General features: G+C 46.2%; 1 protein-coding gene across 1 annotated transcript in view; it reads left to right on the forward strand.

Moving 5' to 3' along the window:
- KDM7A (lysine demethylase 7A) overlaps nt 1-15,667 on the forward strand; it is a 320,476-nt gene extending 304,809 nt beyond the window's left edge. The window contains 2 exon segments of the mRNA XM_029597359.1: nt 4,755-4,983; nt 13,843-15,667. Of these exon segments, the coding sequence (XP_029453219.1) occupies nt 4,755-4,983; nt 13,843-13,937 (324 nt within the window). The 3' untranslated portion in view covers nt 13,938-15,667.
- The last annotated feature ends 8,318 nt before the right edge of the window (nt 15,668-23,985 follow it).

Genomic DNA, 23,985 nt, shown 5'->3' on the forward strand with positions numbered 1-23,985 from the left:
GTACATTCCACTGGTCTGAATCCATCTGGCTACACGCTAGGAAATGGAGAAATTACTTACCTGATAATTTCGTTTTCCTTAGTGTAGACAGATGGACTCAGCATCCCGCCCACAGCTGCCCTTGAAGACAGCCTTGAGAACAAACAAATACGGGTAAGCCGTTGCCTACCCTTAGTTCAAGACACCCACAGTTAGTCTAGTGTCTGCGTTTACTTAGTTGAGTGCACTGGCGGTCTCCAGTCTTTTAATTCAGTTGAATCAGTTAATCAAGCTTAACAATTATAGCCAAGTTATGCAAAATATATATATCCACAATCGCTTTTCAAGGAGGATACTGAGGAAGTGAGGTCGGTGCAGGGGTATATGTACCTAGGATGACGTCAACTTGAAATCTGACTCCGTCTCCTATCTGCTAGCAGGGGAGCACATAACCCGTTGGTCTGTCCATCTGTCTACACTAAGGAAAACGAAATTATCAGGTAAGTAATTTCTTCGTTACACTATCAAATAGGACTAGGAATAGAGGATGCTCCCAAAAATTAAGTGACCCATCAAACTCACATATAAAGTGTCTGTATGTTATATATTCTATAATGTATTGAATTCTTGGGGAAAGTGCTCTCCCGTGTTTCTAAGTACTGCTCATAATCACTTAACTTATTGTCGAAAATTTTTTAAGGGGGAAGTAGAATGTTTCATAAGTTTTTAAGGCATTACTGGCTTGTAATGCCTTATGACAGTTTAATCATAAACTTTCCACCTCCGACCTTATGTGATTTTTTTAAGTTATTAGGTGCGCAATAAAATCTTTTGGAAGATTAATTACTGTGGTTGCGTTAGAGTGCCAGATTCATAATGATAATACCGACTTATGTTGAAAACTGTTTTAAAAGTCCACCCGACAAGGCCTTGTTTCTGACCGTGTATCGGTCTTTCTTCAGGGGATGTGAATGGACTTGTTAAATAGTCGGAATTACTTATCTTAAAGTTGGTTGTTGAAATCTCTCACTGGTGGTTAAGCTGCTCCTGTGTTGTCCATATCTCCGCTTCCGAGTTTCGTTTGGCGGTCCAATGCTGTAAGGGCTGTTAAGCTCTTGCTTCTACAGACTGTGGACTTGAACAGGGCTTGTTACCACCAATGATGTGCTGCGCAACTCTAATCTTCACATGTCTAGCTGTTAGGCTGACTATCGCGAGCTGGCAATCGCTTCGCTGTTCTTCCGTGTGGAGTGCTGTATGCTTTCTCAAAAACGCTCAGTGCTATAATAGATTTTAAAGGGGGTTAAGATCCTTCCCCTACTATTCAAACAAGCCAATCAATGTTCTGACGTGGGATAACGCTATGACGTGCATACGATCAGATTAAGGTACTTCAGTCCAGCTCTTCGTTAAGTCCCTGTGGAGACTGGGTCTTTAAAGTAAATATCCAGAATGCTTCTCGCGGTTCAACAATGAGTCGGTCACCCCCGCTGGGTGACTCTTGAACTTGATCTATTATAGTCCAATGAAGATCTTTAAATGTGTGATGTAGCTGTAAACAATGAGATACCATTGGGGCTTTAACATTTTCCGTTTTTATGCGGGACCTATGTTCAGTAAGTCTGAGTCGTATGCATCGAGTTGTTCTGCCTATGTATACCAAGGAACATGGGCAGATAATAGCATACATGACATGAGACGATTCACAGCTTGAATACTGTGTACAATTCTGGTCACTGCATCTCAAAAAAAGATATAATTGCGATGGAGAAGGTACAGAGAAGGGCGACCAAAATGATAAGGGGAATGGAACAACTCCCCTATGAGGAAAGACTAAAGAGGTTAGTAGGGCTGTTCAACTTGAAGAGTCTGAGGGGGGGGATATGTTAGAAGTCTATAAAATCATGAAAGGACTTGAACAAGTTCATGTAAATCGTTTATTTACTCTCTCAGATAATAGAAGGACCAGGGGCCACTCCATGAAAATAGCAAGTAGCTCATTTAAAACAAAATGAATCAAATTCTTTTTCACTCACCGCACAGTTAAACTCTGGAATTCATTGCCAGGGGATGTGGTTTCAGCATTTAGTATTACTGAATTTAAAAAAGGTTTGGATAAATTCCTAGAGGTTAAATCCATAAACTACTATTACAGTAATTAATAAGCAATAGTAGCTTGTAATACGTTTAATGTTTGGGTACTTGCCAGGTTCTTATGGCCTGGATTGGCCACTGTTGGAAACAGGATGCTGGGCTTGATGGACCCTTGGTCTGACCCAGTATGGCATTTCTTATGTACTTATATATATGTACTTATGATCTGAATATGTAATCCCTTGGAAGAGAGGAGGTGCAGGGGAGATATGATACAGACCTTTAGATACCTGAAAGGTTTTAATGATGCACAAACCTTTTCCATTGGAAAGAAATCAATAGAACTATGGGTCGAGAAAGTGCACCCGCTGCCTCTAAGCTGCGCCCAAACTAGTCTCGCTCGGGGGCTAAGTCCTCACCGGGACCGAGGCTGCCTCTATGCCACGCCCGAGCCCTTCTCACTCGGGGGCTAGGTCCCTGCTGCGATCCGGCCATCAGACCGAGGCGCTGACCTCCGAGGGACCACGGAAATCACCTCGGGAAACTCAACTGGGGGAGGGACCCAAGGGTATCACTGCAGGAGTGCGGGGCTCGTCTTCAGGTAGGATTTCTTCTAAGAATTTAGTCGTCAGAATTTGGAAAAACGCTCAGCGAGCATAAGGTAGCTGCTTTGGAGATGGAAATTACTGAGCTGCTGCACTTCCTGCAGGGGTATATGTACCACGTGCTGACGTCAGATCCGTCTCCAACTGCTGGCACAAGCACACTATACCCATTTGTAATGAGTCCATCTGCTACAGGGTAGGAAATCATCCATTGTACCTGAAGACTGGAGGATAGCAAATGTAACCCCAATATTTAAAAAGGACTCCAGGGGCGATCGGGGAAACTACAGACCGGTTAGCCTGACTTCAGTGCCAGGAAAAATAGTGGAAAGTGTTCTAAACATCCAAATCACAGAACATATAGAAAGACATGGTTTAATGGAACAAAGTCAGCATGGCTTTACCCAGGGCAAGTCTTGCCTCACAAATCTGCTTCACTTTTTTGAAGGAGTTAATAAACATGTGGATAAAGGTGAACCGGTAGATGTAGTATACTTGGATTTTCAGAAGGTGTTTGACAAAGTCCCTCATGAGAGGCTTCTAGGAAAAGTAAAAAGTCATGGGATAGGTAGCGATGTCCTTTCGTGGATTACAAACTGGCTAAAAGACAGGAAACAGAGAGTAGGATTAAATGGGCAATTTTCTCAGTGGAAGGGAGTGGGCAATGGAGAGCCTCAGGTATCTGTATTGGGACCTTACTTTTCAATATATTTATAAATGATCTGGAAAGAAATACGACGAGTGAGATAATCACATTTGCAGATGATACAAAATTGTTCAGAGTAGTTTAATCACAAGCAGATTGTGATAAATTGCAGGAAGACCTTGTGAGACTGGAAAATTGGGCATCGAAATAGCAGATGAAATTTAATGTGGATAAGTGCAAGGTGATGCATATAGGGAAAAATATCCCATGCTATAGTTACACGATGTTAGGTTCCATATTAGGAGCTACCACCCAAGAAAGAGATCTAGGCATCAGGGTGGGTAACACATTGAAATCGTCTGTTCAGTGTGCTGCGGCAGTCAAAAAAGCAAACAGAATGTTAGGAATTATTAGGAAGGGAATGGTGAATAAAACGGAAAATGTCATAATGCCTCTGTATTGCTCCATGGTGAGACCGCACCTTGAATACTGTGTACAATTCTGGTCGCCGCATCTCAAAATAGATATAATTGCGATGGAGAAGGTACAGAGAAGGGCTACCAAAATGATAAGGGGAATGGAACAGCTCCCCTATGAGGAAAGACTAAAGAGGTTAGGACTGTTCAGCTTGGAGAAGAGATGGCTGAGGGGGGATATGATAGAGGTGTTTAAAATCATGAGAGGTCTAGAACGGGTAAATGTTAATCGGTTATTTACTCTTTTTCGGATAATAGAAGGACAAGGGGGCACTCCATGAAGTTAGCATGGGGCACATTTAAAACTAATTGGAGAAAGTTCTTTTTCACTCAACGCACAATTAAACTCTGGAATTTGTTGCCAGAAGATGTGGTTAGTGCAGTTAGTATAGCTGTGTTTAAAAAAGGATTGGATAAGTTCTTGGAGGAGAAGTCCATTACCTGCTATTAAGTTCACTTAGAGAATAGCCACTGCCATTAGCAATGGTTACATGGAATAGACTTAGTTTTTGGGTACTTGCCAGGTTTTTATGGCCTGGATTGGCCACTGTTGGAAGCAGGATGCTGGGCTTGATGGACCCTTGGTCTGACCCAGTATGGCATGTTCTTATGTCGTCTGCAAAAAAGATAATGGATATTCATCCCTTTCAAGATTTTGCGTAAAGGCTTTCTAAAAGAAAAGGGAGCAGGACAGGCCCCTGTGAAACATTGCATGCCAGGGTCCATGTGAGGATAAACATTGTCTCAAGGTAATCACCTGGCCCTTATCACCCAAAAACTATTTTAAAGTCAATTTGTACCTGATCAGTTGTAAGATAACTGGTTCCTTAGCAGTTCTATGCATAGCCTGTGTGTCTGTCCTCTTAAATGTTTTTTATACTTGTTTAATTTGTTATATACAGTGTTGTACAATGACAGCAGATAAAGACGTGCAGCATGTTCTTCCTCCTGCAGGATACAGGAACATTTCAGAAATGTGGAAAGGAAGACTCAGCAGAAATAATTCAAAAGAATCACCGAGAGAGCTGGAACAGGAAATGCTTGATGGCAGGACAATGCCGACTAAGTGATGGCAGCCTCAGTCCAGATCGGCCATGTAGGGAGAGCTCTCCTCCTCTGCCCCTTCACCCAACCAAGAGACCTGCATCCAACCCACCTCCTATCAGCAACCAGGCAACAAAAGGTAAAGCAAGCATTTCTGTATTAAAAATGAGTCGACTTAGGCTTGGACCCTTCATTACTTTGGTTCTTTGATATTGGTAATTATATACTTTATTCGGAATGGACACACTTGTCATGACAATGTTAATACTTGAGATTTAGAATATCAGCTCTGCAAAGGCCGGATCCTGGAGAAGGGAAGAAGGGGGGGGGGGGAACCTACTTACTCTTTTCATAAATTTACACCTCTTGAAGTTGGATTTCATACCTATTTTTAGAGTTTAAATGTGGGAACTGTTCATGCCTTGTTCATGTATTGTTATTGTTTGTATAGTTTGCTTACCTGAACTGGACTTAACAAATCTTTGTATGATTATTCCTGCTGAACATGAGGTTATGCATCTGTACTTATATTGTAAGTTTACTTCAAAACTTAATAAAAATGTTAATAACAAAAAAAAAAAAATGAAACAGCAGACTTCTGAGCTCCATAAACTAATTGTTCCTTTGAATCTGTAGGCTAAGGAGAAGTGAAATACACTTTCCCTGTACGTACCAGGATCAGTCCAGACGGTGGGTTATGTCCCCCGTCCAGCAGATGGAGTCAGAACAGAAGACTTCTGGGGGAGGTCCTATATTACCTCACCACCCTTGTCTCTATCTTCAGTATCTTTCTGACTCCAGCAGATGCGAGCCGGGGAATCAGTGTTCCCCACTTCTATAGGTTAGGATTCTAGGCTTTCTTCTGATCTTTTTGAGGGATCAGGTAAAAAAAAAACAAAAAACCAACAATCCGAAAGGAAGGAAGAGGATTAGGTAAGGGTGGTCTAATCTCCCTCCACCGGGACTTGCTGACAGGCCTGTTCCTTCTCCTATTCCTCTCTCTCTCTCTCTCTCTCTCTCTCTCTCTCTCTCCCTCTCTCTTCCCTCGGCTTTATTTGTTGGGGTAAGTGTGCTGCTGTTTTCCTTTCAGGCTTACCTCAGTCAGAGGGTATCTTCGCCCTCTGACTGAGGTAAGGGGTGCCCGCTGGTGGTTCCAGTCTCTTCCCCCCCCCCCCCCCCCAACGAGGCAATCTTACCCGACCCGCGGCCCCGCAACGATCCATTCCCCGGGGCCGCCAGCCACCGGGAGGGTAGATTCCCCAGCGGCTCTCCGGGTTGGCAGGGGGTTTGCGGTCTCAGAGTTGGGGCTGTAGCACGCAGGGATTTTGCCGCGCTCGCCCGCCCCTCCCCCCTCGAGCTCTCCGATGCCGCGCTCGGCGGCTTGCATCTCCTGTGGGCATCAGGGAGGGAAGCTCTCCCGGGACGGGCATTGCTCTGGCTGCCTTCCCGCCCTTCAGGGGGGGACGCCGTATGCGGCCTGGACCGCGAATCGAGGAAGCGGCAGGCCCCGTTCCCGCTGAGTGCGGGAACGGCGGCCATTTTGATGTCTGACTCCAAAGGGGGTCTTTCTGAGGAGGATTCCCTGAACACAGCAGCACCACTTACAAGAGCACCCTTGGCCGAATCGGAGGCTGGACGTCGGGAGGGGGAGGCCCCAGGGGTGTGTGTCCCCCCCCTGGGGTTGTCTTCCTTTCCCCCGAATTTATTATCTTAATGCATAAAGCATTTTCACAGTGCAGGGATGCACCACTGGATTTCCTGGGCCCCACTCCTACCAAACTGGTCCGTTTGACCGCGCCGCTGGGGGGGGGGGGGGTCTCCCCTTCAGAGTGCTGCGCAACCATCCGAGGTCAGTCCCGGGCCTTCCAAGGATCCTTCAGTACCCTCTTGAGCGCCACTCGGGAGTCCGGGGGGGGGGCCACTTTGGGAGATCCTACCGGTGATGATCCCACATTGGTAGCCCAGGTGGAAGGAGATGATCCGAGAGTCCTCCGCATTTTTCAGCCAGAGGAATTGGACGACCTCATTCCCCATATCCTGAGGGAGATGGACATCGACCCCCCCCCCCCCCGGAACCGGTCAGACCGGACCCTAAGGTCAGGAAGGGAGACCCGTTGCTAGTGGGCCTTCGGCCCTTGGCCAAAGCCTTTCCCACTCATCCCTCCTTTCTTTTGGGGGTAATTTCTCTGGTGGGTCGCCTCTGCTCGACTGTTCTCTCCTATTATTCTCTGCTCTCCCTGGTTATCCAGGGCCTGTTTTCAGCAGTTCTGTGTTTTTTGCAAGTTCTCTGTTGCGGTTCATAATTATGGTTCAACGACAGTTCTGTCGGGGTATAGTTACTTGATCCCTCTGTTGCTTTTCGGCTTGGCTTGGCTAGGCTAGATACTGAAGATAGAGACAAGGGTGGTGAGGTAATATAGGACCTCCCCCAGAAGTCTTCTGTTCTGACTCCATCTGCTGGACGGGGGACATAACCCACCGTCTGGACTGATCCTTGGTACTACAGGAACGAAAATTAGCAGGTAAGTAATAATTTTCATATGCAAGCAAAATCTTCAGAAGGTTTCTGCTTGGTCATAACTAGAGCTGACTTTCCAAGGCTTTGTTTACAATTACAAGACAGATGGTGCAGTTAACTTTTTAAAGTTTTTGTGGGAAACAGAGGCATGATCACATGACTGGATGCATTCAGGTAATTTCCAGTACTGAAGTGACCAATCCAGTATCTGACTGCAGATCTCTGCACATAAAGTTGTGAACCTACAGTTTAGCAGCTTTTCTTTGAAAATTTAGCCCACTGTGCATAGTTATCTAGCTATTATTAGTCCTAAAGCTATCTTCCTTAGAAAAATGACATGCCTGCAAACCATTTATTTAATAAATAATCATAAGTGCACAGACAGGAACTCTCCCTTTAAGGCAGATTGGTGGTACATCAGCACATTTCTGGAACTACATACAACCTGTCCTCTGAACCCATCCCATCAGGATAGCAGCTGGAATATACATGAGAAATTTGCATACATGAAAGTTGCAAATAGAAGAAGAAAGCTGCTCTTATTACTCGTTTTCATTGGAGTAAACTGAGGCTGAGGGAGCTAATGACTTGAGCAAGGTCTCAGAGAAATTTATAAAGGGAACTGAACTTACATTTCAGGAGTTCTCCTGAGCCATTGCTTAGTGCTGCAACCTTGGGAGCAGGGTTTGTCTGCCCAAAAATGCACTTATAGTATAAGAAGCATCTTCCTATAATGCACTCCTGATCTGTAAGCTTGTGGGGACAGTGCGTTCCCTGTACGTACCAGGATCACTCCAAACTGCTGGGTTATGCCTCCCCTCCAGCAGATGGAGTCAGAGAAAAGCTGAAAGGCACCCCCTAGATATACCGGTGTGCCACCTGCAATCCCTCAGTATTTCTCTGACTCCAGCAGATTGAGAGGCATAACCTGCGGTCCTGGTTCTCTCTAAATTTCCCGGGAATTGTTCCCGTCAGGTTTGATTTCTCTCTTTCAGACAGCTTTTGACTAAATCAAACTTTAAAAAAAAAAAAGGGGGGGAAAGGATTTTTTGAGTTTACAGTGAAACAGCAGCTCAATTCTGGCAGGCATGGCAGGGCATTGCCCTTCAACTAATTTCCAGGAGAATTGAGTTACTGGCCCGGTGAGCGGAGGGGGAAAACTCACCGGTGGGCCGGTCACTCTCCCCCCTCCTTGGACAGATCCGAAATGTTTTAATTTTTCTATCTATGGCCTGGCTGTCCACTACAGGCTGACTTAAAAAATAAATAGAGTGAAGTAAAACAAATTCATTTCATTTCAAGATTTTATTTTTACCTTTCATTAATTCCTCTTGTCAGCCCTTGCCTGCTCAGTCTCCCGGGCCTCCGGAGGGTGTGGAGTTTCACTTGGCTGCTGCACTTCTCTCGATGCTGCATGGCAGTGCTTGTACAGCTTGTGGAGAACCAGGGATCTGGCTCTCCCGTGAAGGCCTCTGCTCCCGGTGTCTCCCCGGGGGCGAGGGGCCTTTGCGCAGGTCAAATTCGGCTCGGGGGGCGGCCTTGCCGGGCCCGCGCGGTCGGCAGTCAGCTGTCAGGTAGAGGCCTGCCTCGCTCCCGATCAGCGAGGGAGCGGCAGCCATCTTGCCTGCAGCTGACAGGGATGCAGATTCGTCGGAGGAGGGGAGGATCTCTCCCCTCTGTCCCCGCTGGCCCTCAGTCCTCAACGACCGCGCGGCTTGCAGGATGCCTCGGCTCCGCCTATGCCGTCGGGGGAGCCCTTAAAGTGACGGCATCCCTTTTCTTCTCAGTTTGTTCTTCTTTTACACAAGGCATATATGGAAGCTGAGGCTGATGGGGGAATTCCAGCCTCCTAGCCAGGCTAAGTTTTTTAGAGCTTCCAAGGATCAGGGGAGACCTGAATCCTGTACTACACGACAGAATCTGGGAGTGGGGTTGGCGGACCCCCTCATTACAGCAGAACTGGATCTTCTGGATCCCTCCACCCAGGCAGGGGATGATGGGATAGATAATGCCACCCTGGTGAAGGGGGATGATCTGCCGGTACTCCGCTTGTTCTGCAGAGAGGAACTGGACCCCTTAATCTCCCATGTACTCCAGGAACTGGAGATCCCTATCCCTCAAGAGGTCTCGGATAACTCCCCAGGATATTCAGTTTTGGCAGGTCTTCGGGCTCCACCCCAAACTTTCCCGTTCCATCCAAAGCTTTTCCAGCTCATGACCTGGGAATGGGAGACACCTGAGGCCTCCTTGAGGGTTAGCAGGGCTATGGAGAAGCTTTACCTGCTTCCCAATGATTCGCTTGATCTCCTGAAGGTCCCTAAGGAAGATTCGGTGGTCACAGCCATAGCAAAGCATACTACTATCCCTGTGATGGGAGGCACAGCACACAAGGACCTCCAGGATAGGAAACTGGAAGTGTTACTTAAACGGATTTTTGAAGTGTCTGCCTTGGGGGTACGAGCCGCAGTATGTAGTAGCCTTATGCAAAGGGCCACCCTCCATTGGGTTCAACAGATGCTCACAGCCCAGGACCTTCCCCCAGGGGAAGTCGAGCAGGCGAATCGCATAGAATCTGCTGTAGCCTATACAGTGGATGCAATGTATGATCATCTTCGTACTTTGGCACGCACTATGTCTGTGTCTGCCAGGCGATTTCTATGGCTACGTAACTGGTCAGCGGATGCCTCGTCCAAGTCTCAGCTGGGTTCCTTACCTTTTAGAGGGAAATTATTATTTGGAGATAAACTCGAACAGCTTATAAAAACCTTGGGAGGCAACAAGGTTTACAAGCTCCTGGAGGACAAACCCAGGTCGGGCCGCTCACGCGGTGCCTACAGGGGCTGTTTTCGGGGACAACGCTTCCGGACTGGTAGGGGGTTCCTCTTCCTATAACCGTCGACAATTGGCTAACCGAGCACAATCATGGACGTATTCCTTTCGTGGCAGACGGCCGCAGCGTACTGCAGCCCACCCATGCCTTTGCCCACAACAATAAATCTTCCCAATGAAGGGGCACCAGCCCATTCCTCTGTTCCACGGATCGGGGGTCGACTTTCGCGTTTTCGAGAGGAATGGGTCAAGATTACCTTGGACCAGTGAGTCCTAGATATTATAAATCACAGTTATGCTTTGGATTTTGCTCGGCCCTTGCGGAACTCTTCCTACAATCACCCTGCAGACCCCCGCAGAAGCAACAAGTTGTCCTCCAAACGTTGTCCCGGTTGAAGTCTCTCGGGGCCATTGTTCCCGGTGTTCGGTTCCTGGAGCCGAACACCGGACCAGTCGCTACTCCATGTATTTCGTAGTACCCAAGAAGGAGGGCTCCTTCCGGCCAATATTGGACCTCAAACAGGTCAACAGAGCGTTGAGAGTACCGAGGTTTCGCGTGGAGACATTGAGATCGGTCATTGCGGCTGTCCACAAAAGTGAATTTTTGGCTTCTTTGGATCTGTCAGAGGCCTACCTCCGCATAGGAATCCAACCACACTATCTGAGGGTTCTGAGGTTCATGATCATAGGACAGCATTATCAGTTTTGCGCCCTGCCATTCGAGCTAGCGACAGCTCCCCACGTGTTCACCAAGGTAATGGTGGTAGTGGCAGCGAGCCTTCGGGAAGGGATATTGGTACATCCCTACCTGGACGATTGGCTTATACGAGCAAAGTCGGAGATTCTTTGCAGGGAAGCGGTTTGTTTGGTATTGCATTGACTACGGTCCCTGGGATGGGTGGTCAATTGTGCCAAGAGCCATTTGTGTTGGAGTTTTTAGGAGCCCGCTTTGATACTCCTGTTGGCAAGGTTTCACTCCTTCTGGTGCGGATGGACAGGTACGAAGCCTGTTGTCTCTTCCCTCACCTATAGTGTTGGGACTATTTGCAGGTTCTTGGTTTTATGGCATCTACGCTGGAATTGGTTTCTTGGGCTTTTGTGCACATGAGACCATTGCAGAGGGCACTCCTGTCGCGTTTGGACCCCAAGTCGGAAGAGTTTCAACTTCCATTGCCCCTCCTGGAACCGGCCAGGTCCAGTCTGAATTGGTGGCTAATTCCGAATCACTTACTTTGAGGGGTGGATCTGGAGAATCCTCAATGGATAATTGTGTCGACCGATGCCAGCCTTTCAGGTTGGGGGGCAGTTTGTCAGTCAAGGTCAGCGCAAGGTCTTTGCACACAGTCACAGACCAAGTGGTCCATCAATCGCCTGGAGACCAGAGCAGTTCATCTGGCGCGGCAGGAATTTCTACCCTTGATCCATCACCGAGCAGTACGGATTCTGTCCGACAATGCGACCACCGTGGCCTACGTAAACCGTCAGGGAGGCACAAGAAGTTGCCCCGTGGCCGACAAAGCAGACTTGTTAATGGTCTGGGTGGAACGCAGTCTTGCCCGTATTGCTGCGTCTCACATAGCTGGGGTCGACAGCATTCAGGCGGACTTCCTCAGTCGTCAGCAACTAGATCCCGGAGAATGGGCGCTATCTGAGGAAGCGATGCAGCTGATCTCAAGCCGGTGGGGGACCTCTCGCCTAGACTTGATGGCAACTCGTCTGAACGCCAAGGTGTTTCGTTTCTTCAGTCGCAGAAGGGATCAGAAGGGGTAGACGCCCTGGTACTTCCTTGGCCGTCCCACATTCTCCTCTGTGTTTCCTCCTTGGCTGTTGGTAGGAAAAGTATTACACTGCATAGAATCTCACCAAGGACCGGTGATTCTAGTGGCTCCGGAGTGGCCACAAAGACCGTGGTTCGCAGATCTGGTCAACCTAGCGGTGGACGGTCCCTTGCGCCTCGGTCACCTGCCGAACCTAGTACATCAGGGTCCAGTATTTTTCGATCAGGCAGACCGCTTCTGTCTAGCGGCTTGGCTTGTAAGGGGAGACAAAGAAAGGTTACTCGGAGGCGGTTATCACCACCCTCTTGCGGGCAAGAAAAACTTCTACATCTATCGCCTACATTCGAGTATGGAAGTGTTTGATTCTTGGTGCCGTGGGTTGACTGCCCCCATGGCAAGCTACTATTGGTTACATTCTTGCCTTTCTAGAGGACTGATTTCGGAAGGGCTTGGCGTACAGTTCACTCCGAGTTCAGGTAGCAGCCTTGGGCTGTTTTCGGAGTAAGGTTGAGGGTGCTTCCATTGCCACTCACCCAGATGTGGCAAGATTCTTGAAAGGGGCCAAACACTTGAAGCCTCCAGTGCGTGCGATCTGTCCATCATGGAGTTTAAATTTGGTTCTCTGTAGCCTTTGTGGGACTCCCTTTGAGCCTTTGAAGCAGGCCACGTTGAAGGATTTAACGCTTAAGACGGTGTTTCTCATGGCTATCTGTTCGGCTAGACGAGTTTCGGAGCTCCAAGCCTTGTCATGTAGGAGCCTTTTCTGCGTATTTCTGATTCAGGAATTTCTATTCGGACAGTACCCTCATTCCTTCCGAAAGTAGTCTCGGCATTTCATGTCAACCAGTCTATCGAGTTGCCAGCATTCTCTGTCGAGGATAAGGGGAGGCGGTTGGATGTCCGTAGAGTCCTTTTACAGTACCTAGAGGTTACCAATCCCTTCAGATTGTCGTATCATCTTTTTGTGTTGTGGAGCGGACCTAAGAAAGGGTCTAAAGTTTCTAAGACTCCTATTGCCCGCTATTGCTTCTGCTTACATAGGTCATGGCCCCCAGTACCAGAGGGGCTTAAAGCGCATTCTCTTAGGTCACAAGCAGCGTCATGGGCAGAAAGCCAATATGTTTCGCCCCAAGAGATTTGCCGGGCAGCTACTTGGAAATCATTGCACACGTTTGCTAGACATTACTGGTTGGATGTCCGAGATACTAAGGTGGATTCCTTCGGCAGCAGTGTGCTCCGTGCCGGACTCTCCAGGCCCCACCCCTTTTAGGGCAGCTTGGGTACATCCCAGCAGTCTGGACTGATCCTGGTATGTACAGGGAAAGGAAAATTAGTTCTTACTGTTAATTTTCGTTCCTGTAGAACCAAGGATCAGTCCAGATGCCCACCCATTGGCAGGAGAGTCCGTACAGCAGTTTGTATTCTCTTGGCAGATTATTTCACAGTCTATGCATCTATGCGACATGGTTGATGTTATTTAAGACGTTCATATAAGTTTACTTCAAGACATTTAAGTTTGTCTTGGTCTAGTCATTGGTTGTTGAATTACAATAAAAGTTATATTGACAGCTATTTATTCTGCTTTGATATTGATTATACTGAGGGATCGCAGGTTGCACACCAGGTTATATGGTGGTTGCTTTTCAGCTTTTCTCTGACTCCATCTGCTGGAAGGGAGGCATAACCCAGCAGTCTGGACTGATCCTTGGTACTACAGGAATGAAAATTAACAGGTAAGAACTAATTTTCCTGTAGTGTATACAGTGACACTGAGGTCTTAAAACCATGCTGAGTACACGTTAGATTGGCTGCCTTAGAGTGGGTCACGTAATTGGTGCAGAGCAGTGACTGGCTGTTTTGTTTCAATCTGCAGGTAAACGGCCAAAGAAAGGAATGGCCACAGCAAAGCAGCGCCTTGGGAAGATTCTGAAGCTGAACAGACATAGTCACACCCGATTCTTTGTCTGATGTCAGCAGGGCCTGGAGCTGCACTGCCTGCAGAACAAAGACTCTCACTGTGCCCCATCTGCTCAGCAATAACCAGGGAAGCCTGGAGGTAGTCGGGGCAGAGTCTCAGCTGATGGGTGCAGAGTAATAATTTATATTCCACAGAGTTTTAATTGACTGCTTTCTCATTCATTCGATTAGTTTTTGTGTATTTGTTTTTTAATTATTTATTTGGAAGCCTTGTGTGAGGGCCTCCCTTGCTATTAGATTCTGGGAATGTGAATGCTGGTGTTTGTGTCTGAGCCACATTACTGCAGCCTGGTGTGGGTTTCGGCTTAAAACAAGGAGAGGATACATTTTTTTTAATTATTTTAAATTAAGGCATATGAAATTCATATTTTATTTTATATTTTTAATTATTGCCAGTTCATTTTTCCATTTTTTTTTCAGTTCCTGATAAGCTACTGGTGTGGTTTTCGCTATTGTACCTTGTAAGATGCACACTGTTTGCTGCCTGTCCCCTCTCTACCATACTGCCTTTAGTGTAACAGCCCTCATTGCGTCCTCCTGCCCACTTTACACACGTACACTGGACTCCCAAGTTGCCCAGGCTGCCTTCACACACTGTGGGTGAAGCACTTGGGTATCTGAACAATGTCTTGTTAAGCTCCTGCTGCTTTGATCTGCGGAAGCACAGTGGAGTTGTGACTCATGCTTACAAATTGATCCGGCAGGTAGTAAGTGACTTGCTTGAGATTGCACATGAAGGGTAAGTGGATTTCTTGTAGCCTGGTGTTTGGCTAGTTATCAATGCAAAACTAAAGTGGAAATTTAAAAATGCTTTAAAACATTTTTTTGAAAATGCTCAACTTTTTTTTTTTTTTTTTAGTCTATTAAATCATCATTGCAAAAAAAACTAATCTAAAGCCTTTTGCCCTCAATGGGCTTTAGACTGTCATTGTATAGTGTATTGGAGTTTATAATCTACAATCTCCTTTTCATCTAACTTCCTATCTCAAAACACTTACCTTATAACGACTGCCTCAATGAGGTTAAGAGAACTCGGCCAGACAGACTGCTTGCCAAAGGATTTCGTGCCTGTCTCGGGGGATTTTTTTTATAATAGGACAGGCACGAGGGTGTCGAAATCCTTTGGCAAGCAGTCTGTCTAGGTTATATTAAGCTCACAAGGCAGTTGTCATAAGGTAAGTATTAAAAATTCTTTTGAGTGCGTTTTGAGATAGGAAGTTAGATTTTGGCTGCTAATTAAGTGATGAAAAGATTGTTGTTGATTATAAGCACCCTTGCACTATATGACAGTCCATTGCCCATTGCCGACAAAAGGCTGCGGAGTGTTTTTTTGCATTGAAGACTGATACCATCCCCTAACTGATAGAATAACTAAAATATTTCAGGTGTGTTAAATTTCACCTCTAGTTGTGCATTGTTTAGTGATTTATGAAATGTTGTGCCAGTTCGACCATCTATCTTCCCCATGAAAGGAGAGGGGTAGGGATCCCGTGTGTGGAGCTGCTCAGTGACTTCCAGCCTATATTCTCCGGTTAAAGCTTCTTATAAAGTCATTAGTGTCTCAAACTTTATTAGCAATTGTTACTAACATACAGCTCAATACTGTAAAGTGCGGCCGCGTTTACCCCGCTCCTAACTCGCGTTCTACTCACTTTCGGGCCGCGTTAGCCCTTCCTGCGATACACTATCCCCTTTAACCTACTCTTACTGCGTCCTTAAATCCCCGGGCAACCCCTTCCGCACGCGGCATGTATATTGCATGTAAATGAGCGAATTAGCTATTCCCTAGCATCCAGTAACCTGCACCCCGACTATCGCTATTTTACCCTGCCGTTTTGCCGCGCGTTTAGCCTGCTAACTTACCGCCTACCCGTTAGAGGCAGGGGTAAGGGTAGGCGGCAAGCTTTCCCCCAGCCCTGGCCGCGTCCATGGGTGCTGGTCTCCGGGGCAGCCCCAGTCCTCTCCCCTCCTCCTGAAGCAAAAAAAAAGTGAAAAAAAAAGTTGCAAGAGAGAGAGGGGAGAGGACGGGCAATCCTACGCTTGGCGACTTACTTTTGCAGCTCCCCTCCGGACATCGTGGCTTCCCCCGTGCCAGTCGCCTCTCCCCTCCTCCCGAAGCAGGGTGTGAAAAGCAGCCTTGCTCCGGGAGGGGGGACGAAGGGACTGGCAGTGTAAAGCGACGAAGCGACTTACTTTTTGCAGCCCCTCCGGACATCGAACAACCTCTCCTGCCTCCAGCTGCTCGCGAAGATGGACGCCTGCACGGCCGCTGAAGACGTGACATCACATGCCGTGACGCCAAATGTCGTGATGTCTCGTCTTCAGCGGCCGTGCAGGCGTCCATCTTCGCGAGCAGCTGGAGGCAAGAGAGGTCGTCCGATGTCCGGAGGGGCTGCAAAAAGTAAGTCGCTTCGCCGCTTTACATTGCCAGTCCCGTCTCCCCTCCTCCCGGATCAAGGCTGCTTTCGCGCCTTGCTTCGAGAGGAGGGGAGAGGGCTGACAATCACCCGCCCGCCGGCTCCCGCCTTGATGACAGCCCGCAGGATGAACGCGCACCTGCCGGCTCCCACTGCCGCCGCCTGGATAAACGCGCGCCCGCCAGCTCCCGGGAGGGGGGGAACCATCCACTTCCTGGTATCTGTCATTTCAAATGTCAGTTGAAATGACAGGTACCAGCGCACCCAGGATACTGTATAGGCGCTGTATTAAGCGCCTATACAGTAAAATGGGTTGCGCGGGCCTAACCCTTTGCCTAACGCTTGGCAGACGCAGCTTGCATTTGCAAGCAATTTAAATAGAGTATTGAGCGGTATGTGAGCAGGACTGTGCGAGCGGGGAACGAGGGCGCGCCCGGCACTGCCGCACTCTTTCTAACGCGGCCTTACTGTATCGACCTGATAGTTCTTGACTTGGCTTAGCAATTGTTTACTTTCATTCATTTATCCCATGTTTGTATTAGGAGATACTTAACATAAAATTGAATTGGCACTCAGTTCTCCAGAAGGTGATGTGGTGAACTCCTGTCCCAGACTAGGAGGCTCCTTCTAGAAGCACAGTCCCCACACACACACTTTCTGTTTTCTGCCATTTTCCTGATCAATAGAGACCAAAAGTGCCCATCCTTTTGTGTTTGAAAGGAGAGTAGACCTTGTGCTGGGGCTCCTGCACTTTTCAATCCAGGAAAAAGTAGTTCATTCCAAGTTTTATTTGTGCTCCCGTTCACTGTGAAATAGTTGGGATTAACTATTGAACTGGCTCCTCCTCTTGGGGAAGTACTTAAAATCTAGCAACGGGCAGCTTTTAAAAGCTGCTCTTGTTAGTGTTATGCTGCTGTTTGATATGATGGAGGCTCAGCGGTGTCCTGAAAGTCTCAAATAGTTCTGCTTATAAATATCAAGCTGCACAATAACCATTTCTAGAAGGCAGTTGACAGCAAACGTAAGAAAAATTAAGGAGATGTGAGCAGGAAATCACTGAGCGGGTCTACAGTTTTAACAATGGCTTAAAGGCAGCTTTAAATTGGTAAAAGCTACCTCTTAACCAGTTTATGCACAGTGTCTTGTAGAACATGGCGCAGCTTTCTACCATTTGGACCCTCTTCATCTCTTCCTGTAAGAACTGTAATTCAGCCAGCCAGAAGTCCAGCGTAAGCAGCAGGGGAGCCAAGACAAGAGCGAGGAAACGATGAACTGCTTGTGCCATCCACTCGTGACCACCACGTGCATGCCTTGGGTCTGTGCCCTGTAGCACCATAGCTCAGAGCTACAGCTACTTAGAATTCCTTTGTAAATAGTTGATTTTAGATTTGTATTTTTTGTATTATAAAATTAAATATTTAATTCTTCCACTTTCCCTTCACCCCTTTTCTCTGTTCTGCACATCCTGGGCTTTTGCAGTGTTGAAATAAAAAGGATAGCTGTGGGGGTGGGAAAAGCACTTGTAAGAGACCCCATATCCCAAAACTGGACCCCCATGACAGCAGCATCCCAGCCAGAGCCCTGCCGCCCTTCTCCTTGTTTCATACTCCCAAGTAAAGTGCAGCTCTTCCTGAGTCTACAGAGATCATGACAAGGTTCAGCAGCTCTTCCACTTCTTCATGTAAAGAGAAACACAGGCTACAGCTGAAGAGCGGCTTTAGGAAGGAAGGCACTTATTTTCTAAAATATAAGAAACAAAATGAGGAGACCGAGCAGAGGCCTAGAAATAAATCCAGAAGAGGAAAGAAGAAAGGCATGTTGATGCTTTGGAAAATATAGCCTCAGATTGCTGGACCAAATGAGCTATTAACCATTCTTTACAGTGGCAAGTGTTCTGCCCTGCCATGCAGATGACCTCAGGCCATTTCCTGCTCCTGCTTCCAGGGCTGGTGATACTGCAGAGCACTCTCAGCCTTGGGGAAGGGTCTGTCATTGCACAGTGAACATCTAATGTCTGTTGGATTTTGGAAAGAGCCTTGGTGCGTGGTCCCTGGCCAAGAGTTCTGACTGGGCTGGCTCGGTAAGGGAAAGAAACCTGAGACATTTCGAAGGAAGGTTTATTGTACCATCGCCCAGTAGAGATGGATTCCAACTTTAGTTGAAAGCCCAAAGGAGCAAGAAAACTTATAAGCAAAAAAACCAAATACCAGAATTGGCATGTAAGCTTCTATAATCTGCTCTCCCTTAGTGCACGGCTGAACTCCTGATCTGAAGAGTCTGACTCCAGGCACAGAAATCTCCCTCTGGAGTCTCCAAAGCTGATGTACGTCATCCTTTAAGTTAGGCCTTTAAAATGTGGTGATCTGCAAAGGCTTCAGGACCCTATGCCCGTAAGAGAGAGAGTTGTGGAGAAGCTGAGTGAAGCCTTGAATTACAGTGAGGATAGCTTGATCTGTGGGAAAGCATTTATTTCACTGTTCATTACTTTGGAATCAAATAAAACTCATGGTCCTATCCTGTCCCTGCTTTTAGGATGCTGATGACTATGCTTTAGGAAGTCTCCTGTAATGTGTGGAGACAGGGAGCACGATGGGGTTGTACACTCCATGTATCAGTTCTTCCCCAGGGCCTGCTGGTCATCTTTTCTAACGTGGGGCTTTTTGGGGGATTTGATTACTCGCTTTTTAAAACAGAAGCTGTAGATGAAGAAACTCTCTTTGAATGCTGATTGCTGTGAGGGATGAAAACTCTCCACTCTGTAGGGTATGGGAGAATCTGACATTGATTCAGAGAATGCACACAAGCCAAGTGCAATCTTCCTCTCTGCAGGGAATGTCTTAGTGTTCTTCTTACACGTTTGCTAGTATTTTTCTGTCCTTAGTGGCATGGACGCTCCGCAACCAGGAATAAGCTTAAGGAACCTTTTCTTTACACACAGTAACAGAATTGAAGAAAGCCTGATTTAAGGACAGGGAAAGGGAGAATGGGTGAGACTGGCTGGTGCTTGCTTTCCATGCCTCTCTGCTTATTGCTTGCTCATCTTTTTATATGGTATTGGTTAATTTATCCATTTTCCATCATTATTTCCAGAAGTCAAACAGGAACTTCTATTTATTTTTAAAACCTGCTGAAAGGAATCTGCTGAGGAGCTGAGCATTGTAGATGTGGGCAAGCATAACTTTTGGTACCTAGACAGGAGCTCTTTATCAATCACTTTACGGGTTAAAGCTAGAGCGAGCCTGCATCGGGCCTGCTGATCTTTGATTGTGTTACTTAAATACTGTGGCTTCCTTCCCTTTCCTTTGTCTAGGAGGTTAAAGCCGAGTAGCCAGTGAGTTACTGAAGCTGCCAAAATCTAACCTTTTTTCCACCCTTACAGCTGATAAACTCTGGCTACAGAGTAGCCCTAGCTGACCTTTACCTATGCAACCAATGTGTAACTTTATCCCTGTGTATCCTTTCCAAACCAGTGGCTGGGTAGTGCTTCTTCCCGTGCAGCTTCATTGTAAGTGGAGGAGAGGACATTTGACTATTTCCTCCTCCCCCGAGGGGTGTCCCAGATTCTGGAGCGGTGGCATCCACTCCCTCAGCCACCAGATCTGCTGGCTCATGGTCAGGACATGGCCAGAAGAGTCGGGATTCCTGGGCGCTGAAAGCTCGAACGCCAGGGTCCATGATGGGCTTGGGGTGCTGGAAGCTCAGGCCATGTTTCCCAGTATCCTTCCACTTTCACAGGATGGTTTTACCATAAACTAAGCCATAAAGGGTTTGCTTAAGAGGGATTGTTGTAACACAAATTTCTGAATGTGGCTTTTGGGAAAACAGCTGGGATTTTCCCCCCAGGAATTTGAATACTTTCCCTCTTTCCCAAATGTAAAATGTTAAAAGAAGGGGAGGGCAGTTTACCATGACTTTTTTTTTTCTTGTTTTGTAATCTGGTTTTCATGGGCCTCCTACCTTCCTCTTTATTCACTTTACTGAGTCTGCTTTGAGCTCCTTCCTACATCCTTGAGGAACACGATGAGTGCTTCTCTTTCTTGACCAGTGTTTGTATCGCAGGACCCGGCTGGAAACGTGGGACTCTGTGGCTTTAACAAACATTCATCCCCATTCCTAACAGTATTTTATTATCCTTGTTCCCTGCAGGCAGGAGAGTGTATATACAGGATTTAAAATGAATTGCTTTGTATGTTTCTACTGTAGTCATGTAAACCCATTGATTACCTAGCACAGGGCAAGTGGCTTGTTTTCAAATTGTATGATCTAAATTTTTCTGTACTTTTAAAATATTGAAATTAAAATGTACTACTTTTGTCTTTTTGGGTTAATACTGCTTAATTTTCACTTTTGTTGTCAACTGCTTTTAAAATGCAACTATTTAAATATGTATTGAATGGGCAGTGTGAGAAAAAGGCTCCATCTTCAGCTCTGACTCAGATGAGAGAGGAGGCTGGCACAACTTCCCAATGTCTTAGGTGTGGGTCAGATATTACTAAAGGCACATCTGGGCCAAGTGCTATATTCCTGGCGCTCTCGCTTTGTATACCTGCTATGCTGATGGCTATAGGAAGCCTTTCAGGAGCCTTACCACAAGCTTCTTCACACCTGAGATGAGCCAAGCATGTTTTATTTATTTATTTAAAGTCTTTTCTATACCGTCACAACGCTTTACAGTAAGGCACATAAATTAATGTTGCTAAATGTTTTTAAACAGGTGCCATCAGGGTGTGGTAACAGTTTCATAAGCAGTAAAAGAAGAGTAAGAACATTACAGCTTGTCCTGCTGTGTCAGACCAGGGGTCCATCAAACCCAGGATCCTGTTTCTAATGGTGCCCAATCCAGCTCTCAAGTACCTGGCAAGATCTAAACAGTAAATAGATCCCATGCTGCTATCATGCAGTGATAAATAGTGGCTATTTCTTAAGTCTACTTGGTTAATAACAGTTCAACTTCTGCTCCAGAAATTTGTCCAAACCTTTTTTTAAACCCAGAGGTTGTTTGAGTGAAAAATGTTCTCAGATTTATTTTTAATGTGCTACTTACTAACTTCATGAAGTGCCCCCTAATCTTTGTATTTTTCTGAAAAATGAAATAACAGATTTACATTTACCCATTCTATTTCACTCATGATTTTTTAGACCTTTATCATATCACCCTTCAGACATGTCTTCACCAAGTTGAACAGACCCAATCTGTTTAGCATTTCCTCATATGGAAGCCATTCCATTCCTTTTATCATTTTGGTTGCCCTTCTCTGTTCCTTTTCCAATGCAACTAAATGTCTTTTGAGATGCCGCAGCCTCACCATGGAGCTATACCAGGGGCATTGTGAAATTTGCCATTTTATTCTCCATTCTTTTCCTAATTCCTAACACTTTGCTTTTGTAACCACTGCTGCACACCGAACTGAGGATTTCAAAGTATTGTCCACTAACACCCAAGTCCTTTTCCTGGGCTGGTTCATTAGCGTTGGAGGGTGGCGGAGTGCTTCCTAATAGTGTTCTAGGCTGAGCTGTTTTTAAGAGTGAAAGCTCGTGTAACCTGTAGCTCTCACCACCATGGAAAACCCTTCCATACAAAGAAAGGTGAACTAGAGGAAGTGATTTAAAGCCATCTTTTTTTCCCAGGGACAAACAGGATGGTAGCCCCCACAAGTGAGTGACATCATCCAGTGGGAGCCCCCGCCTGGAACTATGTCATTTTCTAGAACTTTGTCTGTACCTTACCTGCACGTGCAGGCTGACATACCATTTATCAAGTTGGGGGGCCCACTCGGTCTCCTCTCTCTTCTGCAGAGCCCACAGGTCACAGATCTTCTAATCTACTTTTTTTTCCAGGGTATTTTTCTCTAAATCTGGCAGGAATCATAGATCATGGGGCCCAGCAATCTTTTCTCCCTTGTTAGTGCAACAAATGTTCCTAGACATCAGCAGGATGTCAGTCCTCACAAGCCCCTCCCACCTCCCCATTTATTTATAAAATTTATATCCCGCAATGTTTCAGCAATGCTATCCAATGCAGAGTATATAACTATAACCATCACAAGTTTTATAATACATTTATATATTTTATTTAGGCATTTTTATATACTGAACATATATGCACTTCACTTTGGTTTACATCAGATTTGGGGACAGTCAATGCTTTGTCCCAAAAAAAAAAGTTAAATAATTCACCCTGTAATTCATACATAAACCATCACTCAAATCAGAACAGATTTATCATAAAATAGCAAAACATGTAATTTGCTGTAGTGCACCTTTAAAAAGACATAAAAAGCTAGCATCAGTTAAGTTTGGAAAGCTTCTTGGAAGAGGAGAGCTTTAAGCCTTTTCTGGAATTTCTTTAGATCCGTCTCATTTTCAGAGAGCCTGGAAGGCTATTCCAAAGTTTTGGGCCAAGGTTAGAAAAGGCCCTATTCTGAGTACTGGACAATAAACATGTTTTTAATTGTGGTATTGTTTCCATATCTTTAAAAAATAAATAAATAAAATTGAGGCTTGGTGTGAGGTGGATGGGTCACTGGGGCTCAATGATCCTGCATGCTGGGGTGGTGGCATTCCAGGTCAGGTACTTCAGGTCAAGGGGCGCAGAGACAGAAAGGGAGCTTTGAGCAACTAGGATAGAATCATGTCATGGTCCCATGACACAAACAGGAGGTCTGATGGGAGGCTTTGGATGGAGCGGACCCTGCATGGATTGTGTGACTAAGGGGTTGTGCCGTGATGGGCTTGCCTTCTACGTTGTGATGTGTGCCAGTTGCACTGAGACGAATCCTGACAGAGTTGGTTTTAAGACCAACATCAGAAAGATGCTGAGGAATGGAGGGGTAGCCTAGTTAGAGCAGTGGGCTACAAACCAAGGAAACCAGGGTTCAAATCCACTGTCACTCCTTGTGACCTTGGCAAATCACTTTACCCTCCGTTGCCTCAGATACAAAATTAAATTGTAAGCCCCCTGAGGATAAGGAAATACCTCAGTACCTGAATGTAATCTGCTTTGAAGTTCTGAAAAACAGAATATAAAAATCTAAAATATAGTATCCCTAGATAGATTTTTCATCTTTTGTGTAAGTTTCTGTTGAGGCATCGACTGCCTATGGTCGGTTCAGTTTTGCCTCTCTAGTTTTTCTTCCAGCCATGGATAACTCTACCAGCAGCTTCGAGATGCCTTTTGTGTGGTAGGGTCATGTCCATCATGGCCCACCATGATCGATGCATCCTGTAGTTGAGGGCATCACATAATGGCTTAGAGTGACATAAGAACATAAGAATTGCCATACTGGATCAGACCCTAGAGTCCATCAAGTCCAGTATCCCAATGGTCAATCCAGGTGGCAAGTAACTGGCAAGATCCTATACAGTAAATAGATCCCATGTTGCTAACACACAGTAATTGAATGGCTGTTCCCCAAAGTGTGTGACCATGAACTCTAGGGGGAGCCAGTCCTGCCTGGAGCTCATGGAGAAGCACTTTGGCCACGTGAGGCTGGCCCATTGGTATTGGTCAACATCTGCATAGAGGGACCTAGAAGCTGCACCATGATGGTGATTGTATTGACATTGGGCAGGCATAGAACCCCCCTCAACAGTGAACATCAGGAAAGACTGTAGGGACAAAA

The sequence above is a fragment of the Rhinatrema bivittatum genome, chromosome 4 (genome assembly GCF_901001135.1).
Source record: "Rhinatrema bivittatum chromosome 4, aRhiBiv1.1, whole genome shotgun sequence".
Taxonomy (NCBI): Eukaryota; Metazoa; Chordata; class Amphibia; order Gymnophiona; family Rhinatrematidae; genus Rhinatrema; species Rhinatrema bivittatum.